Source organism: Solanum pennellii, chromosome 6, assembly GCF_001406875.1.
Source record: "Solanum pennellii chromosome 6, SPENNV200".
Classification (NCBI taxonomy): domain Eukaryota; kingdom Viridiplantae; phylum Streptophyta; class Magnoliopsida; order Solanales; family Solanaceae; genus Solanum; species Solanum pennellii.
In genome coordinates, this window is record NC_028642.1 from 51,521,738 (window position 1) to 51,543,647 (window position 21,910).

Below are 21,910 nucleotides of genomic sequence, written 5' to 3' on the forward strand. Positions count from 1 at the left end.
GGGGGGAATTAGGGGGTGGGGTTGAGTTTCCTCTTTAAGGCTATTTTTATTTTTTTCTTCTACGAAGTTGCATAGAATGAAGAGAAAAAACAGAGGGGTTATTAATGAGGAAGTGTGTTAATGGAGGCGTGAAGGTTAAGGAAAGGATTTGGTTCTCCTTCTCAAGGCTCTCTCTCTCTGTGCTGCAGATTTTTGGTGGTGGTGTTATGGAGGTGTAATGAGTTTAGAGGTCGATGTTAACGACTAACTATTAACGTTCGATATTTGGTTCAATATTTTTAAATTTTAATTTTGATCACTCTCAAATCCTAACATTATGGATTTGTCAAATGGGTCAATCGAACATTCAAATCACTTGTTAAAACAATAACAACAACATATTTTGTATGATCCTCGAAAATGGAACAAGTGAAAGGGATATAAACAAACCTTATCACTATCTTATCGTTAAAGAGACTATTTCTTTGTATTTATGATAGACTCAGAGTTCGAGAAAGAACAATCAAAATAATATTTCTTTACTTTCAAAATAATTGAACTGTTGATGTGTTCCACAATCTTTAAGAATATAAGATTATGAAATAAATTTACATTTTGTTTTTGCCTTTATTAATTATTCCTTCCATCTCTATTTACTTGTCCACTTTTTCTTTTATTTATCTATTTTGACAATCAAGTGGAAGGGCAGTTTTTCTTTCCTATTATACCCTTGCTCAATTAATTACTTTAAAAGAGATAAAACTTTTTGAAAATATTAAATTTTTAATTCATTCACTTTATAATTAATATAGATAAAATGGTAAATTCACTATGACAATAATTGTTTTCTTAATAAGTATGTCAATTCAAAAGTGAACAAGTAATTAAAAACAAAGGAAGCATTGTCAAATTAATCTTAGAATAATTCAAAACAATTGAAGTTTTTTTAACTAATCACATCCAAAATCCAAATGATAAAAATAGAAGATAATTGTAAATGTAGTCTTCAAGATTGAACAATTAAATTAATTTGAAATATAAAAAAATTCACTAATATTTAATTATTTTAAAATAAAAAAGTATAAATAAATAATAGCGAAAATAAGGACAATATGACAAAATATTATAGACAACCTCATAAAAAATCCTAAACAATAGATCGTAACAAAATAAAAATATAACTTCATTGTAAAAAAAAAAACTCAAGAGACAATAGCCAAAGTCAAATTACAATAAACTATAAAAGTAACACTACAACTAATAGTATAGAATAAAAAAGACAAGACCCAACTATGTAGCTAACCTTCTATTGTAATGAAAATCGATCATAAAATTTAACTCAACAGAGCTGAATATTCAATATTCGTTTAGTATTTTTAAGATTTAAATTCATTAATCAATAATTTAAAATTTATATCAAATATCAAACTTTCAACGTTAACCGAATATCGTAATTAAACTTCAATGCGGTAAATCCCTGTTCAATTTGATAATTGATGATTTATACCCAACCCTAGGTAGAAAAATTTATAGCAAATCAGACTTGGTAACATGATTTCAAAAGAGAAAACCAACCTATTAGAACCTACTAAGCTATATTGATTTTCATTGAAAATATTTAAGTGTATGTAATTTAAAATTGTTCTCCATAATTAATTATCAATAAAAAGCATAGCTGTTATTGTTTTCAATTCAATGTTTGATATTACCAACCATTCTCAATTGGTAAATGAATCCTTTAATTAAAAATGTAAGCACTTCGAAAATTACATATTAGTCCCAGGACATATTGTGTAGCACTTAATACATTTTCATAATTAACAATAAAAATTTACTATTGACTATTATAATTTGGAACTGACTTTTCATTGATGTAATAGTATAAAAAATTTAACATTCATATTTTCTTAACTTTCACATGCACTAATTATAGCCAGACGATAAGGCCGTATACTAAAAAAACATGAATATTTAGTGTTTGAAAGGGATGAGAAGTGAATTGGAATACGTCAAAAAAGAACAGCAATTAAGGGTTGTAATGAACGAAAAAGTTGAATGCTATAGCAATTAATAAAATGTGTTGGTAGCTCAAATAGAAACTGAATCAAAATTAAATGATTTGGTGGACCCTTATACTTATATGTATTTGTATTATGAATCCTTTTACTTGACGTTTTATCAACGAAATTTTTATATTGAACATAATATATCAAATCCCTTTGACCGTTGACCAAACATACGTGACATTAAAATGAATGAGTTGGCAGGAATGTGTGATTACACATGCGTGTAAGCAAGTGAACATCATATTTTAATTAAACAAGAGTTGTTAAAATTATAATAGATAATATAATAAAAATTTTTAAAAAAAATATCTTGTTCTTCTCCATTTCAACTTCTTTTCGAGACAACTCAATCCCTTCCATATCCCTTTTTTATTCTCTCTTTCATATACTCCAAAATATCAGAAAGTAATTTATTGACTAAATACATAAGCAGATTTCTAAACTTGTTGGGTTTTATCCTCAGGTACCTCAACTACGTTATTTTCCTATTGAATCATTGAACCTCCATAATTTGTTCCGTTTAAACAAACATTGTTGTCTGATGTGAAACCAGATTTGTGAGGGGTATTGATAGAGGATACATATATTGTTCCAGAACTCATTAGTCCAATTGATAGTGAAAATGTTCGAGAATAATTGTGTTTTACTTAAGTCATTTGAACACATTAGCAAAACAAATGAGACTAACACGGTTTGTCTTCATTCCTTCAATCAAAATTATTACAATTCGAACACAATTGAAGGCATTTACACTAGAAAAGTCGATCAAAATCAACCAACGGTTTTTTAAAGGAACAAATTATGGATGGTTCAATAATTCAATAGAAAAATAACGTAGTTGAGGTACCCGAGGGAAAAAATCTAACAAATTTAGGGATCTGTTTATGTATTTGGCCTAATTTATTGGAATATTATCTTGAATAATTTATTTGAGGTAGTGAATACTCATAAACCTTAACCATTTTTGGCGTCTGAATTAGAGAGGGATTGGCATTGGACCCTTTTGTTTCGAAGAGACTGTTGGAGGCTATACTGGACATAACTTGAATAAGTAGACTTGGTCGCAAGTGAGAGTGCGAGGAGTTGGTCACAACAGCGAAAAAATTTTGCTGGCCAAAGTTGGTAGGGCGACGACCTAGGGTTGCCGATTTTGTGGAGATTGGAAAAGGACGAACGGAAAACTGTGAGAGTGTTCGGTGGAGATGAAGACGGGGTTGAGAGAGAGGAATAGACTGTCTCGCGGGCAAGAAGAGTGGTGGCGGTGGATTTCTGGTGGCTTCGGGATATATTTCACGGTGGGAATGGGTTGGGAAGAAGAACAGGGGCGACTGATTTGGTCTTTGAAATTTTTAGGACAAACTCAAACAAGTATAAGGGTCTATCAGATTATTTCGGCAATTCTAAAAAAGAGAAAAAATTATAGCAAAGCTATCAGATTATGGGGCCTTACTTATCACTGAATCATCATTTAATTTTGTTAGGTGCTTTATAAGTTAATATATACATATATTTATTTAACTTTTTAATACAAATATAAGGTCTATGAAAAAGCTACTATCTACTCGGTTCATCTGAACCAATAAACCCCAATTAACTGTGCCTCTGACTCAATGCAACTAGTTAATATATACATATATTTATATAACTTTTTAATATAAATATAAGGTCTACGAAAGAGCTATATCTACTGAGTTCATCTGAATCAATGAACCCCAATTAGCTATGTCTCTGACTCAATGCAACTTTGTATATAGCAACAAATTAAAGTTGGACGCTACAAAAGAACCCTAAATACATTGTGTTCACTAATAATAGTATTGTTTTTGTTTGCAAAATCATTCGAGTGATAGTAAAGTTGAACTAAATTAAAGCAACGTGTCAAAGGTAAAAATTAGAGCTAGTTGGGCTAAAAGGCCTAATAGCCTGCCTGTCATTGATGTTATGATAAATTTTCTTTTCTTCATCAATATTTTTCTTCTGCTTTGACTTCCATAAACAATTTTAAGTCCTCTCAAAAATCTTTAAAAAGATTGGAAAGGTAATTCTTGAAAAAAAATTCTATTTCCTCCTTCTGATATTTATTATTCAAAATTACAAAAAGAATATTTAAAATATTAATTTATAAAAGTAAGATATAACGAATTGTTATTATTTTAATTTATTTTGCTGTTGAATTCATTCTTATTGAGGGATAAGATATATAAATGTAAAATAGATTAAAAAGAATAAATGGTTAATTAAGTATAACAATCTTTCTTATTTAAGATTTCTTAAGAACGTATAAAAGAGATAGATAATATGAAACAAAAGGCATCATCATTATAATAAAAATAATTTTTAGCAGTAATGAATATTAATAAAGAGTGCTAAAGTTTTATCGACATTATTAGTTAAGTGTCATAAGATTGAATGTTATTAAAGACTTTAAGGAAATAGACAAAAAAATTTAATTATCGTTTAGAATATATGTTCAACAACAATTAAGTTATGTTATTAATTAATTGCCACTGATGATATTTTTTTTATGTAGCGAGTATTACATAAAAAATAAGTGAGGAAGGGGAATGAAAAATGAGAAAATGAAAAGTTAACACAAGTTTATCATGTGAAAAACTTTTATAATTCCCCTAAAGTTTGATCATTTGAAATTAAATTTCACGACTAATACTATTATAAAAAATCAAATTCTTAGCAGGTCACTCAATTACCAGAATAAGTTATGCTAAAAACTGTTATATAGTATGTATTATATGCACATACTGAACACAATTACTTATCCAAAGTTACTTGTTGAATATTGTAACTGCATAAAAAATCATTAAAAAATTGAGTTTATAGGTTAAAAGCACGGATCAAGGAATACAATTTCTACATGGAAATAATGGTATACTTCTCTATACCCTATTTGTATACATAATATTTTAACGAAAGAAGTTCGAACAATATTCTTCAATCATCATACACTTATATATATATACGATATAATTATATTCTTCAATCATCATATACTTATATATATATACGATATAACTTTTTAATCGAGTGATTTTCGTAAAGTATATTATGGACTCAAAATATTGTGTAAACGTCATGTTTTGACATTGACGAAGTAAAAATTGGAGAACTTTTTAAAGTCACGTGACATCATCGCACCGTCACCTGCTGCTAGTCACGTGCCTTACTGACTGACAGATGTATCTCTAGCCTCTCTGGATGGGCCCATTTTGACAATCAGCATGACGTGTACTCAATAACGGGTCCCAGTAGAAATGACACGTGGAAATAAATAAACAAATTAATTAAATTAAAAATTTTGTTGACAGTGATAGTGATTAGCTGAGATGACATTTAGCGAAAGAATGAATATGTAGTCCATCACAATCCTTTGCCTATCATTATTTAATAATCAAAGTTTTCCTCGTAAAAATATTATTTGAAATTATATTTTTTATTTTATATAAAAAAAATAAAATTGAAATTGAAGATAGAATAGTACTTTGATTATAGTTGCTGCAAATAATATCTTAGTAATTTGAATTTGTGTTTTCATCTTAAAAAATATATAATAAAAATCGAGACAGAATATCAAATATTTACCAAATTCAAATACAATTATTATTTGTATTAAAATTTTTATAGTCAAACATTAACTTTTTATTAAGCTAAAAGAAGTTAAAAAAATATTCATCACATTAAGTAATATATTTATATATATATAAAATATAGGAAAAAGGGCCTAAAATATCCTCGAAGTATTGAAAATGGTACAAAATTATTCTCCATCCACCTATTGGCTCCAAAATATCCTCCTCGCCCACCTATTGGCTCCAAATACCCTTGTCATCCATCTTTGGATTCAACATTGACCATTTATTTAACGGTTTTAAATTTAAACTATTTATATAATTTTTTAAATATGTGACACTCAACTATTGTTATAATTTAACTTATTAGTATAATTTATAAATCAATCCACTACTCACTCATTATAATTAAACCCCATCAAAGTAAGAAACCCGTCACATTACTAATGCAACAATAGGAAAGCTACTGCCAATGAGTGTTTTTAAAAATTTGAGGTGAAAATATCTATAGAAGTAAATTATCATACATTCAAGTGTCTAAATAAAATCGATAAACTTAAAAGTCTGACAATGTTCATCTTAATTATTCTTTCATCTCAATTATGTGATGTTACTTCATAAATAATTTTTTTTAAAAAAATAATATATTAAAGGTTTTAAAAGAAATCATAAATACTTATAAAATTATATTTAAATAAAGTGCATGAATTATTTCAGAATGTACTACTCCTTTATCTTTAATCATAAATTTCGAATTCAAACATGAAAGAAAATCCTATTGAAAGTGTCTTAAATTTAATTGGGCTTCGATTCGGACTAAAATAATTTTGGATGTCATTTTCAGGAATCTATAATTTCGTCGTGTTTCAATAGTGTTTATGTCGATTTTAATATTATAATTGGTTTATTAATTGGGTGGGTTTTAGTTAGTAATGAGTGGGTAGTGGGTTGATTTAAAGATTATATTAATAAATTAAATTATAACCAATAGTTGAGCGTCAAGTATATTAAAAAATATTTAAACAATTTAATTTTAAAACCGTTAAATAAGTGGTCAATTTTGAACCCAAAGGTGAATGACAAAGGTATTTTGGAGCTAATAGGTGGATGAGAAGGACATTTTGGAATCAATAAATAGATGAAGGATAATTTTATATAATTTCCTATACTTCAGCGATATCTTAAGCCCTTTTCCATAGAATATAAATATAATCGAATGTCTTAAAGTTGGGTTTATAGAAGTCGCATCACACCAACATCAACGCAATAATCTAATGGCTGCGTCTGATGATATAATTAAATAAATAATAAACATTTTTTTCTTTTCTTAAAAGTATGTATTGATATTTTCGTGCTACAAAAGACTTTGAGTTGTGACGTCAAAAGAATAATAATTGATACAATAATGGAATAGAATTACTAAAAGAATTTGCCAAAAGTGACTCGTGAAAATTTTACTTTTGATTAGTGAAGTGTATTTTTATATAAGTAAAGTTCGAAGACAGTAGTGTATATTATAAAGGTGTTCTTTTATTTTATGAAGACATAGAAATTATTTATGATAAATTCTTAGTTCAAGTTAGTCATGATAAAAATCAAGACAGAAAATAAAACACAGCGGTAATGCAGTATGTTGAGCCATTATTAAGTCGAAAACAATAGAAACAACAAACCATATGATATAAAAATAGAGAAGATACATAACGTGTAATAATGATAAAATCGAGGAACAAAACGATAGAAAATAGTATAAAGATAATTTTTTAGGGTGGCCCAGTGATTTGAATTTGAATTTTTCATGTTGAAATTTCCAAGACATGCGTCTTGTAAGACATTATGAGCTCTCGCCTCTCACCTTTTATGGCGCGTAGGGAGCTGTGTCTTCAATCAATTTTCACCGCGTTTAGCCTATCATTTGAATGTTGCCCTTTTGATTATCAACTTCTTTTTTGTTGTCCTTTCGAAATTGTTGATCAAATTCTTTATTGCTCTTTAATCTCCTGACTCACGTAACTCGTGTCTTGTGATTTTATTTTTTCTTTTTCAATGTCAAGATATTTTCGATTAGTTTTTGTTGCTTAAAATGGTGAAAGATTAAAATCAAATACAATTTGAAAATTAGAAATCATTAATAACTAATTTAAGTAGGAAGATATTATAAAAAAAAATAGTCTACTAATAACTTCGTTATTTTTCTACTAATAATTTGCCTTTTTTTCCCCCCTTTTTCATATTTAAAATGAATGATATTACTTTCTTTTCCTTTTATTTTTTTTGCATTAGTTTAACTTTAAGTAGCAAACTGCCACTTTTTTTTATTTAAAAAAATTGTCGTTTCTTTTCAAATCAATTCGATAGAGTGATGGAAAATAGAAGAAAAAGGTGGTGTTATCTATCTTCCATTGGTAACAATAGGGATCTTTCACTCATTTACAATATTTATGTCTAATTTATTGCTCATACTTTCACTTTGACTATTCAAATGTCAAATCGTATTTTAATCAAGAACATATACAACTTAAATATGATACTAATAAATATTTGTACGGAAAAGTATATAATATTTGATAAATATAAATATATAATTCTTTAAAGAAAAATAACTCATGTTTAGTTCGTCAAATTTTTTAAAAAATATTCTTCTTTAGAAGACAAGTTATAAGATTATTAAAAAATAACATAACTAGGAAAAGCAAATTTTGTGTTTGATAGTCGATTTTTCACATTGATGGTCTATTTCCATCCACTAATACATGTTACCCTATATCTTCATCCTTTACGTTCATAAAATATATTTAGATTATGTATAAGTATTTTTAAAATAATATATTTTATTTATATCGATAACACAAAAAAATTACTTCTTTTCTTCAGAATATATATATTTTCGTTCATCCTAAACACACAAAAGCCTTTATACGAGCATTATTTTTGTGTAGTTTGTTACTTTTGTTGTCTAACCCAAAATAAATGTAAAATTCTAGTGTATATATGTGTGTGTTGTGTGTGTGTGTGTGAGAGTGCATATATCTTAAATGGAGTACTATGTATACTTCTGTAGAGGCAAAGCAAAATTAAGAGTTTTGCTATTCTAAATTTAGTTAATAACTGTCTATTAATTTTGTTAGGGATTCACAAATTAATATACATATAAATTTGATTAATTTTCTAGTACAAATATAAGATTTACAAAAAATCTGTTAGATTCTTCTGAACTCATGAATCTCACCTAGCTCCGCCTTTGAATTCTGTTTGATATTCGTATTTAAAAAAAAAAAAAAGATAAAATGGTTTCACTGATCGATCGCGGGTGTAGGGATGAAGATTCATGGGGCTTACCAAGTTTCGATTTTTAGCATTTTTTCATTTTCTTTTTTTGACAATTTAGTAGTTAATACTAACCCTTTTTATTTTTTAAAGAGGGTATCTAACCTAAAGTTTATAGTATGTAATTGAAATGTCTATACTATTTGAAGCAAAAGAACTAACTTATCTCATATTAAAGATATACAGTGATATTCCCCACTCGTTCAATTCCTAAATTCAAATTTTTTTAGTCAGTTTTAAAAAAATTATATATGTTAGATTTATATTTATATAAATATTTACAACTTATTTTAGATCACAGATTTTTATAAAAAATATAAATATTTTAAAAAATTTATATCAAATCAAATAACGTTACATAAATTAAATCGGAAAAAGTAATTGTTTAGTAGTTGGTGATGTGCTTAAAAAAGAGAAAACCACTTGGTCCCCCTATGCCAAGACAATTAGGGCTACTTGTATATCTTAGATCATTCAAAAAAAAATTACCTTCTTACCTTTTCTCAACCAAGTAGCACATGTACATTAACAATAATCATATTACTAAAAATGAAAAAAGTAATAAAATGAGCTAGTCCTAATTATAAGGTTCTTACTGATGGAGGTTGCATATGTTATTTGCCACACTATAACTAGGGCAAGCGTTTTTTTATCAAGAATTTTTGTATATCAAGGCTTGAATCTAAAATTGCTGATTAAGGATAGAGCAATCTCATCCATTGTTAAACGCCCATTGATCGTAGAGTCATAATACTTTACTATTTTGTTTATATATATAGGTTTATGAATAATAAAAATATTTATATAAAACAAATTTTCATTCATGCTTTTACAATTTTATTACTACTAATTGTTTCCCTCCCAAAAAATCGTAAAATTTTCTTGATAGAAATAATTCATGTTAGAAATAAGAGCAACAAAATTAGTAGAGTAGGAATTTCCTTATCAATGGGAACAATAATGATAAGGGCTTGATTGCGATGAGTGATTCTCAACCAAGATGACCCCATCTAAGTGCTGCTCAAGCACTTTTGATGGCGTTTCAATTTATTTGTGTGATTTTGATTTAAGCAGGTTTGAAGTTTAATAAAAAATTATAAGCTTTTGAAACTCGTAGTCTTAAACTAAAGATTGATATGTATGGTACAATTTTTATTTTATATTTAAGGATACTTATAATAATCTTATTATTGTTAAAGAATGACTTTCAAATTTCACTCATCCCACAAATTTGGAGGTCTAAGGTAAGTGACTTACTTTCGGTTTACCATACCCCATGCATAAAATTTTTGTTAGATCAAATGTATTACTGTCGTTGTTTGAATTTTTTGTCTGACTTTCACTTGACGTATATATCAAAATGCTTCTTAATCTTACAGTTTTAAATATATCCGATAAAATGTTATAATTAAAAAGCTGTCAAAAAGAAAAAGATGAAGTTGAAATGAAGGAAGTCTTCTTTTCCTTTTCACTATTTAGCTATATGTTTTTATGATCTTACCACCAATCAAATCTCATGTGAGTTCTTTATATACTTCACAATTCACATACATCTATAATCAATTGTTTGCTGTGATAGAATCAAAATTTTCATTTGACGAATATAAAAAAGTAAGTACACAAAGAATTCAACATAGACGAAAAATATATAGATGATTCCACATTGGTGACAGCCAAAATGTGAATGGCCTACACTTGCATGATGAAGCAACCTTGATTGGCTTACTTGCTTCAATCATTACATCAATACTTATATTACAGTAGCTAGCACGCACGAGCTATATATCTTTACGGTTGTAGCCACTTTAAATAAACATTGTTATTCGATACTGGAATTTCTCAAATTAACTTTATCGATTGATTGTAAATCTAACTAATAAAATCGTGTTGAAAGAAAATTCTTAATTTATTAATGGAGAAACTTTTTAATCTTGTCTGTTTATATATGTAGATTCCCATATCGTGAAAGCAACAAATCTTATCATCCAGCAAGGAAAATATATATTCATCTCTTTAGTTGGGCTTTGTTTAGTTAATTTGTTGAAAGCTAACTACCTATAAAAGGGGAAATATATTTGGGCTACATTTTAGGGGGGAAAAAGAGTTGTAAAACATAAGTGTGTTTTACATTGACTTATAAGACAAGTCCGGAGCCTAAAGGGTGAAAAATGTTAATAAATGAAAAATGTTAATAAAATTTTTAAAATGGTGTGTGAAAATTAAAAATAAATAAATAAATAAATAAAAAATAATATATATATATATATATATATAAAGCTACTTAAAAATTTAAAAAAAAAAACTTAGGGAAAATGCTGCATTTCCTTTAAAAAATATTATGTAAATCACTGCAAAAAATTTTAAAAAATATTATGTAAATCGCTAGAACTGCAGGATTTGTTTTAAATTTTTTTTTTTTTAAATGCAAATGTACAAATTGCTATAGCAGCGATTTTTCAAAACTCCGGCGGACAAAATCGCTGCTTCCTCAGTGATTTTACCGTTTTGGTAAAAAAATATTTTCATCTGTTTTGAAAATTTTGTTAACATTTTTCACCCTTTAGGCTTCGGACTCCCTATAAGACCATAGTCTACGATTCAAAAACTCACTCATATTCGGCTTTTGACTGTTTCATTGCTATTTATATGCTTTTCACTTTTGGAAATTTATATCAACAAAAAACTTCACCAAATTTTAAAATGTATTCTTTTTTCACTAATTTTTATGCGAAGAAATACTTTCTCCATTCATTTTTACTAGTCCAATATTTGAAAAATATATAATACAATTTCTTATTTCCAAATCATTTTTTAAGATAAAAAACTATACACCAATTTATATGAGTAATGTGATAAAATACTCACACCAGTAATTATATCTTAAGAACATGCGAGGTCCAAAAAAATGAATGGAAGAAGCCAAAGAAGTAATAATTTACCTATATCTCAAGTACTTCAAGCCTCAAGGAAACGAATTTATCTTAGGCTGATATTAATTATTATACGAGAAAATTTTCAAAGCAGCAAGGCTGAGTTAGTAATGAGATATTAGTCGAAAGACAGAAATGAAAAGGATTCTCTCTTCAAACAAACATATTATTTCCAAATTATACAGAATATTTTTAATGACTTCATATAAGCAAGTAGTAGTCAAGGTAGGAGATGAAAAATCATATATATGTTGACAAGGGTTTACAATTCTTAAGAAAATATTAGTATACAAATCAAGCAAAATAAATCTGAAGTAATCGATGGGGCACTTTTATAAAATGTAAGATTTTGGGGCAAAAACAAGTTTGAAGTTGCTTTTGAGATTTGAAAACTAGATGATTTCTGACAAAAGATGATAATTCTACAAGATACTTCCAAAATCTATGACCAAATGAATCCTTAGATATTTCACTAACATGGAAAAAACTGAGAGAATGAAATTTTGAATATATATATATTCTCTTTTTCACCACAACGTTGTAGAAATAATTGAGTATCAGTTTATCTACTTTGGACCAAAAAATTCAATTTACCCTTTTCCATAGCAATAATAAAGCCAAGCAGAAGTAACTAGAATAATTTGATTGTGAGGTAAACTATAAACCTATTAGAGAAGAGATTAATAATTGGACATCTAATAATGCTCCTAACCTTCTATAGATCCAAAGAATTGTAAGCTTCTTCACCTTCTTGATATTCCTCCTTCATGAAATCCTCTTTCTGGAAACAATCATCTTCAAATAGGAAGCTTGGGGCTTCTTTATGCTTATGGGAGTTACGATCATTTAATCCGATGACTGAAATAATCTTCTCCCTGATGCAATTTCCAACATTATCCATGTTAACCTCTTGAGACTGTACCCCGAGAAGAGAACAACATTCTTCTTGGAAGTTCAAGTCATTGGAGGATAAGATCAGGTGCGCAAGCGTTTTTGCAAGGTCAGGTGCATAATCACAGGTCTGTGGGAGAAACAAATTTAGAACCTTAGCTATGTATGCGAAGGAAAACTGAAATTTTGGCCATTTCAAGCTCAAACAAGATCATAATCAGGTAGAAGGTGTATCGAGATTTTAAATTGGTTCATGTGGAAATCCTATTGCACCTATTGCTAAGTTATACACACAGATACAAACTATTCAAATATATAGCTAATGTCTGGGATATAGAGGTTGCGGATACATTAGCTACTGTCAAACTACATACGCCCCTGACCATGGATATGGGTACTGAATTTAAAAGGATTCTGCAGAAACATATGAAAGCATATGCACTTCCAGCTAATAAAAATGCTATATATCTGATAACCTGGAACAACAGTGCTAAATAGATGATGCTGTAAAAGCCATTCCCAGTAAAAAGAAGAATTTTTTCTAGGAAGCTTTCATCCCCAATGAGGCAATGAGAATAGATTTCTTGCCAATCAATGCTCTTATTTATGTTTGAATAATTGTCATCCCTTATTCAGATTTCAATCAGCACTAGTCATATGGTCTTTAAAGAATGTTAAGTCCACAGCACGCCTAGTTTCTGTATGTGAATTACCTAGCCAACTGGAATTACTGAATACTGTCTGCTTAGCACTCTTTAAAAATCCGTATCAAAAGAAGAAGAAAAAGAAAAAAACTACTTTTTCTGCTTCACAATTGGGCATGGACGTATAAGAATGCAGAATAGATCAAACAATGGGAGGTATTTTGTTCATAGCCAAGCCAATACCAGGAACTAGAAAATCCAATGACCAGAAAGAATGCAAAGAAAGTGAGAACATTACCTTAATTGCACGTGTACTTAGGAGAACCCCTTGATTATTTTCTTTCAAGTCATCCAAAGCACACTTGATAGCTTTTCTAGCTAGATTTCGATCAGGTAAACTGCTTTCTGCAACCCACTGTTTCACCTTGTCAGCAAGTTAAGCAAAAGACAATACTCATTGTTTGAAGTTAATGCTAAGAGTGTATGACCATGTCAATTCTCATGGATATGTATTATATTATGATGGATATTGTCTATGGTAACAATGGATGGCAATATGAATTTGTAAATCTGGTGCCAGGTTCTCCCATTCCAGCATGACACTATCATCATGATCTGCAACACTCCGCAGAGCCAACCCATAGCTTTTCCAGTTGATGCTTGTGAATGCATCGAGGGATGACGGAGCAATAGAACAAGGTACAAAGTCTTTGAAATATAAGATCTGAAATCAGGCATAGAAGATCATTAATACAAATTAAAGAAACACAAACAAACTAAAATACTGAAAAGAAAATGTGAAGGCGTGCAAGATGCTGGCTTAACTGAAAGAAGACGAGCAAGTAATGCTTAGTGATAAATTTTTAAAAACTTCAACAGCAGCTCATCAACAGATATATGGAACTTAATTTTTAAAAAAATTGCTTAAATATTTTGTTAATCTGAATATTGCCATTTCAAAGATCTTGGGTTGATTAACTTTAACTCCAACAGGAGGGAGGTTTGTGATTAGTGTATAACTTAAGCCAAAGCTCACTTGTATTACTGTCAACTGGAACAAGCCCTCAATTTGTATTATTCAGGGTCGGAATATGACCCAAACTATTAACAACGATCTGTCCTTGGCAACGGGCGAAGAACCTGTTACTACTGTCAATCTTTAAATATTATAATATAAGTAACATTTTGATCGGAAAAAAAAATGGAACAGGCCTACTCAAAATTATGTCAAACTCAACACTGATGGCAGTTCAATGTTAGAAGGGAAACTAGCTGGAGAAGGGGGGTTCTAAGAGGTCATCAGGGAAAAATTGTCATGGCCTTCTCAGGGCTTCTTCCTTTAAGTTCTAGAAATGCTGGGTAATGCAGCTAGCGCTGGCTTGCAGGGGTTTCCAGATAATGGAATTACAATGTGCTACTCGAAATGGACTTTAAAATAGTAAAGGATATGATCAATGGCATCAGTGAACCATCAAAGCTACTTGATATCCAGAATCCAGAATATCTTGACAAGCACGAACGGAAGGGGAACTCAATGCTATGGAAGATGGGCTAGCTAAGTTTGGAGCTATCAAACAATCTTACAGAATTTCTATATCTGCTAATGAGCTCCCTCAAGCAGTGAGAGGAGTTTATATCATGGATAAAGCTGGCTTTGCTAACTTTAGAATCAAGACACAGAAAAAAGGAATTGGCCAAGGTTAGTGAGTAAGTGAGGATTCATATTGGAATCTTCATATGTTCATCGCACCTGTTTTGTGAGCTTAACTGATAAATAGGATTTCTCCAAAACCTTCCTTTGTGTCCTCACTTGTATTTCGTTTACTTTGGAGATTAGATATTAAGTCCCCCTCCATCGTATACTTTTGGAAACAACTGTAAGGACTAGAAATGGCTGGGACAGCCAACCTATAACTTGTACAGTTCACTTGGCAAAAACTTTTGTATCCTCCAAGTTTAATAAGCAATATTTAATTAGACTCAATACAGAGACCATATTTGTCCACAGTAGATAAGATCGGATTATTAATGTATCCTGTTTGGTGTACACTGGGGATACTCTAGATTTTAGGAAATAGTTTATTTTATCTTACAATATGAAAATCACACTTTCCACATAGAATTTTGTTCCCTGATATGTAAATCTATTTATGAACATAAATGGAGCCACATGGTCCGTGAGGATTATATTGCCAACCCCAACTTGCTTGGGATTGAGACATAGTTGTTGTATGTGTAATGTAACATATCCAATCCAATGTCATCAAGATGGCCATAAAGAAAAAGGTCCAATTCTTGGCCCTCAGAAGTTCAAAAATATTTTTCAGTTATTACTCACATAAATAGCTATCTACTCCATGATGTAGGGGAAATTGCATAAATCTTAGCCTCCACACACCATAAAGTGCACAAGGTTCTTCACCTTGTGCTCCATGCTTTTATGAAAACAAGACATTCATAGTGATAAAAGATCCCTGAAAGTTGAAATCCCAAAGAATGCATATCTGTAATATTATCATTAGTTTTCACAATCCACACATTCTAGGACAACAAATGAACTCAAAACACAAGTTAATAGATGTTGGGAAAGAATATGCAACATGGCATCTTTACAGTGAACTATTATCTAACATTTGATCACAACATAATTAATAAAGCAGATATTGGAATGCAAACGTTTTTTACGCTTTTAAGAGTCTTCTTCAATTAATCCAAAGCAAACCTCTGTTTTCATGTCTTGTTCACTGATGCTGGAAGAATGAACTAGTTCTGACATCTCATTGATAATCACAACAGCTTCCACCACCTGGCTATTTCCCTGAGAACTATCTGAAGAATTAGCAACCCCAGTTCCAACCTTCAGGTTTTCCCTGAAATAAGAAACAACGACTTTATGTACAGGCACTGCACATTGATATTTTCGTTTTGTTTTTGGCTCTGCACAACAGTTACATCTCCAAAGATCTTATATGAGATGCTGCAATTTTACATATACCATATGAGCCGTTTAGCACCACAAATAGATCTTAACTAAATTACATTAGCAAACTTAAATCCTCCTACATCAAATTGAAGGAGTCAATTGAGCTGTCAACCAGATTTTAAATAACTTAAGTACTACTTCCTGCATGCTACATGTGATCAATTGTCTTGCCTCTACTCCTCCTTCAGTCTGCTTCTATGGTGGGAGTTCTAGCATTTCCTTTTATGTTTGATCCTGATTTTCTCTCACCTGGTCCAGTGCATCCCAAGCTTCTTTTTCCCATCTTCACTCAATCTAACTATTTGTAACCAGTATTTCAAGAAGGTAAAATCTACAAATTGTATATTTCAGAACAATAATGCACTACTTTATATCACACTGAAGTAGCTTAATGAACGGTCAGGCATACAGACAAAACCACATAAGAAAGAGAGAAGAACTGCAAATGTCACACTTTTTAATGGGAAAATTGTAGAATGAAAGGCTAGCTTAAAGTTAGTAGATGAAATAGTCCATGTAAAACAAGGAAATGACAAAGTTCAGGGTAACTATGTCAAAGTGTACTCTTTGTTATCTTTTTATATTAGCACCTAAGAATTATGATTTCAACATGTGGAAGTTAGACCTACTAATACATTATATCCAACCTTCAACAAAAACTAGAGGTTGGAATGCATCATCATTCATTAACCAAAACCTAGCACCTTTATAGTACTTACCCAATTGAGAAGCAAGTTTGGTGCTTGCGAATATAATCCTTGAGTCCCACTTTCAAGCTTTCTATGCTTTCAATAGGAGAATATGCAGAGCTGCCCTCAATTGCCAGAATAGGACTTTCAATCTGTGAACTCAAAGGATCATCACCACATACTAAGAGTTCCATTACAACTTTCTGTAAGAAGAGAAACAAGCCATCAGCCACAGAGAGGTAGTGGTCCTAGGCTCCTAGCTAATTCCTAGGAAACAGGATACGGAAAAAGATAAACTTTTCAAAATATAACAAGGCCAAAGAAGTAGGTTAAAATGACATATAAAAGCTTAAAATTTTCGAATTTTAATGCGAATCTGATAACAAAAGAAATATTTTTGACATGGTGAACTCATCCAAAATATATACACTTGCATTTAGTAGGTTCACACTGAACGCCTTGAGCTGTCTGAGCAGTTAGTAGCTATGATTTATAAGAGGGGTCTATAGAGAAGATAGTTGCATTTGATTTGAATATAAAGCATTTCAAGAAAAGTAATGAACTAACCGGAATCTTCAGAAGGATCATCTGCGTAGACAGCATTGAAAAACTGTAGTTAGAGAATTTTTCATATAATTTAGGAAATCATAGCTAGAATCAGCTGATAGACATGAAAATGAACCTTTTGAAGAAAGCAAGTAATCTCTGCCAACAAGTCATCAAGGCTCTTGGATATTGATATTGATACTTCAGTCCCACTGCAAGGTATAAGTAATTAACCATGTGCGGAAAGACAGAAGCATAGAAAGGAGGGAAAAGACTAGATGGGTATGGTCAAGAGCAAGCTAATTTAAGAGTAGCATCACATGGATGGAGCCCCTGAAAATGGCATACCTGAACTTGGCACCATTCTTTGCAGTTGAGGGTAGCTTTGTCAGTCTTCCAGCAGAATTAGAATCTTTTAGATTTACGTTTAAATTGTGTATCTCACTATCAGATGTGCCTGCAACTTTCATCCCTCAGTTTAGACAACCAAATGTTCTCAATCCTATGAGATATAGGAGTACTTCCAACGTTGTCTAATTGTCAAAGGTAAGAAATATGTTATATATGTAAAACTTATATAAAGTTATAAACCTGTCATTATGAAAGATAATTATATCCAGAAACCATTCTTCCAAAGCAATACCAACAGTTTATTACTAGGAGATAATGATCACCCTAAGCTAAAAGACAAGTTGTGTGAGCTTGATTGGTTTTTGTTAAGTTGGATACCAACATAAAGTTCGATGAACTGTCAAACTGCATCAATTCTACTTTTTAGAGTATACAACCTTTCTGAAGTTGACACAGATGATCATGTATTCTGTCATTAAAATTTAATGGTTAAGGAACTGTATCATTCAAGACGTGATTAGCCAGGAATCAGAGAAGAGTTAGCGATGAGACGTTCTGAGTAAACAGTTGATCCCAATTTACCATGTTCACAAGATACAAGTTACAAAAATGAGGATGTTCAGATGGATGTGTAGGCATTCTAGGAGAGATAAGATTATAAATGAAGATATCCAGGACAAAGTGGCAGTGGCCTCCGTGGTGGACAAGCTGAGGGAAGCGACGCCTGAGATGGTTTGGGCATAGAAGAGGAGAGGTACAGATGCAAGGAGGCGTGAGAGGCTGGATATAGTGGGTATGAGGAAAGGTAGAGGTTGACCGAAGAAGTATTGGTAGAGCTGTAGAGGTGATTAGATAGGACATGGTGCAGCTTCAACTTACCGAGGACACGAGGATATGGAGATCGTGGATTAGGGTAGAAAGTTAGTAGGTAGTTGAGTTCTGTCTCACTTTTCAGCGGGATTAGGCTTGTCAGGAGTCTGGAAGCATCGCGTATGTCGTAGTATTAGTCTTATACATGTTTTTTTTCTTGCTTTTGATAGTTGTGTCATATATCTTTTTTGTATTTCGATTACCGCATTATTTCGTTATTGGAACTGTTCTTTCTTTGGACAGTATGTACTACTTCTCTTATTAATTGACCTGTTTTCTACACTGCCTTTTACATAATTATTTTGATTTGTTGTATTTGAGCAGAGGGTCTCATAGAAACAGCCTCTCTACCTCCACGAGGTAGGAATAAGAATTGTGTACACTCTATACTCCCCAAACCTTACTTGTGGAATTACATTGTACCCTCCCTAGACTCCACATATGAGAAGTAGTAGTTGTAATTTACCATAAGAAAATGTATAGTTGCTTTTTTGGGAATGCCTCTTTTCTATTTTAGCGTTTCAAGGTTCTGAGACTGTTCGAATAGCAAAACCAAAATGTTGTGGCGTTAGTTTAACCTCTAAGTATCTGCACTTTAGAAAGCTGCCTCTAATCTTCAGGCATTATCAAATCCCTCAAGGACAAAGGAAAGAACAGGACTAGCTAGAGTAACACGTGCAGATTATGTCATGCATAAACTGCCACCAAACCATAGACTAATGGAAAAACCAATCACATCTCAGCTCACAAGAGTTTTAGAAAACTAAAGAAGCAAAGTTCAGAGGAGCAGAAGGCAAGCAAGAAGTTCATCCTCTACAGTTGAAGTAGTTACAGTACTTTATTGATACAACTTCAATCATACATCACAAAAATATTATTACTATTTTCAAAATTTCTCAATTTTTATTCTAACAATAAATCTGACTAGGCAAAAACATTATTCACCAGGGTAAGACTTACTTGTAGTTGCAAGAGAAATCATCCCATCTGCAATGTAATTATACTATATCATCAGCGCTCCTAACAGGTGGTATAAAAAAACTTATGGAAGGCTTTTCAATTGTATCTTCCAGGCAGGACGACATTAAAGGCCGATACACATAATTTTGAGTTGCAATACCTGTGAAATGCCGTGAGATGATTATAAATTGAATTTTTATGTTAGTTATTTATTTTTCCTCTCTTTATGTTGTTTTCCATTTTCTTGTTTGGCGGCCATGGGAGTAAAACAAAGGCATTTATGCAACCTGTACACTTGGTAATTCTGTTACTTTTTCCCCTAGAATCATCATATTTCTTTCTCTTTCATCTCACTCCACAATATACTCCTCTTTCTCAGCTCCCTAATCTGTTAGCTCAAATCTGAAGAACAATGTTCCAACTTCCAAGTATCTCAAGTTGTGCATCAAATTATGCTTCTACTCCAAGGGATGGAGTAGACAGTGATGTTTCTTCTAGTACTTTAATCGGCATTTTAGTTGGTCAGAATAAATTCTAGTCATGGATTAAGGGACATGCACCATCTAGGAACCACATGCGCAATTGTCTCAGTGTTGTGCCTAGACACGAAAATAGATCGTTACTCCTCTTGTCCCAAAATATGTGTCACTTTTCACTTTTTGATAGTCAATTTGACTAATCTTCAAACTTCAAAACAATATTGGATTAGATTAAACCAATACTTTAGAATTAAAATTTAAATATCCCAAAAAAAATACGAAAATTATTATAAGTTGCAATTCTTCACATATCAATGTGGTGAAAAAATATATCTTAAAATGTTGGTCAAAGTTTTTTAGTGTGAGGTCTTGTTTCCATATGTTTAGATGAGAGCTCTGTGTCTACTGAACCTTAAACCAATGCTATGTGTGTATCAGGTATAACTCTCTGAGAAATATAACTTGGGAAGATAGAGTCAAAACTTAATAAGCATGTAAGCGCCAATTTCTTACCCCATTGATTAGCCAGAGTAGGGTCGTCTCGGTATTTCAGATATTGGTAATCCTCCGGTTTGCTCCCAACACCAGTATCAGAAACTGTTGGTGAGAAAAATTTAATGATTCATTATCATAGATTCATTCTGCTAACTGTATTAACACAATAAATCAAACTGCAGTTCGAACTTCAAATTACAACTCTGCATATTGTTACTTAAACGCAATTTCATTTTCCCATTACAAGCACAAAAAAGTTTCGGATCAGAAAGAAGGAAAAATTACTCGCAATTGTGATTTTCATAAATCCAGAAAAAACTAGTCCATGCGCCTTCCAAACTGAATCACTCTCGCATGACACATCTCCTTATACCATCATAGACATAAATATACAGAACTACGGCATTACGTTGAGACAACAGATAAGAAACACACACTCTTATAGAGAGAGATATTGCCTGATATTCGAACGAGCTGGAGTGCAAATCGAGAAAACGAGGTCAATTTCACGGATAATCTACAAAGTTCATCGGACATGCGGCATCGTTGAACGGCGCAGAAAATGAGCTGCAAAAGTAGAAGAAGAGGTGAAAGTGAAGTGAATAAATTGTAAGTAATGCCAAGTTGAAATTCGATCAGAAATGCATGGTGGCTATGTTTGGGAGGAAAAGAACTCACATGTTTATAGAGCATTTTCACAGAGGAGATTTCGATCTCCATTGAAGTTGCAGTATACAGAGGAAGAAGCACGCAATGTATACCCGCCAATTGCAATCATCTGGAACTTTGGGTGCTTCGGGTGTGTTTATATTGCCGCTTAAAGCCTCAAACAACTTTAGAATTATAATTTAAATTAATGAATAACCAATACTTCATATTCATAATTCTTTTGTAACAACGAATCGAACCTAACATTATAATAAATTTCATTTTTGGTGGTTATATTTTCATACGTATACTATGTCTTTCGTACTCAAAGAAAAAGACATGTATCTTACATCTCTAGATTTGAAAACCTCATTTCTTAAACAAATAGATTATAATTTATTTTTCTAAAATAATATGAAATACTAATTGTACAAAAAATTAAAGTTCTCATATAAAATAAAAAAAATT

At 31.1% G+C, this 21,910-nt stretch overlaps 1 protein-coding gene across 6 annotated transcripts; it reads right to left on the reverse strand.

Moving 5' to 3' along the window:
* Positions 1–12,470: 12,470 nt before the first annotated feature.
* On the reverse strand, positions 12,471–21,663 carry LOC107021751 (type 2 DNA topoisomerase 6 subunit B-like). 6 transcript variants are annotated; one of them, XM_015222457.2, is made up of 12 exons: positions 21,473–21,663; positions 21,253–21,361; positions 20,813–20,896; positions 19,821–19,847; positions 17,988–18,096; positions 17,776–17,851; positions 17,661–17,681; positions 17,124–17,296; positions 16,144–16,291; positions 13,952–14,145; positions 13,720–13,846; positions 12,471–12,907 (listed from the first exon to the last, which is right to left on the reverse strand). In XM_015222457.2, exons 1-12 carry the CDS (start codon positions 21,512–21,514, stop codon positions 12,602–12,604), a joined length of 1,416 nt encoding a protein of 471 aa, XP_015077943.1. In that variant the 5' UTR covers positions 21,515–21,663; the 3' UTR covers positions 12,471–12,601. The 6 variants fall into 6 exon arrangements, with proteins under 6 accessions (XP_015077943.1, XP_027773340.1, XP_015077944.1 ...); XM_027917539.1 differs by having other exon boundaries at positions 21,080–21,361; positions 21,473–21,497; XM_015222458.2 differs by lacking the exon at positions 19,821–19,847 and having other exon boundaries at positions 21,473–21,662.
* Positions 21,664–21,910: the final 247 nt, after the last annotated feature.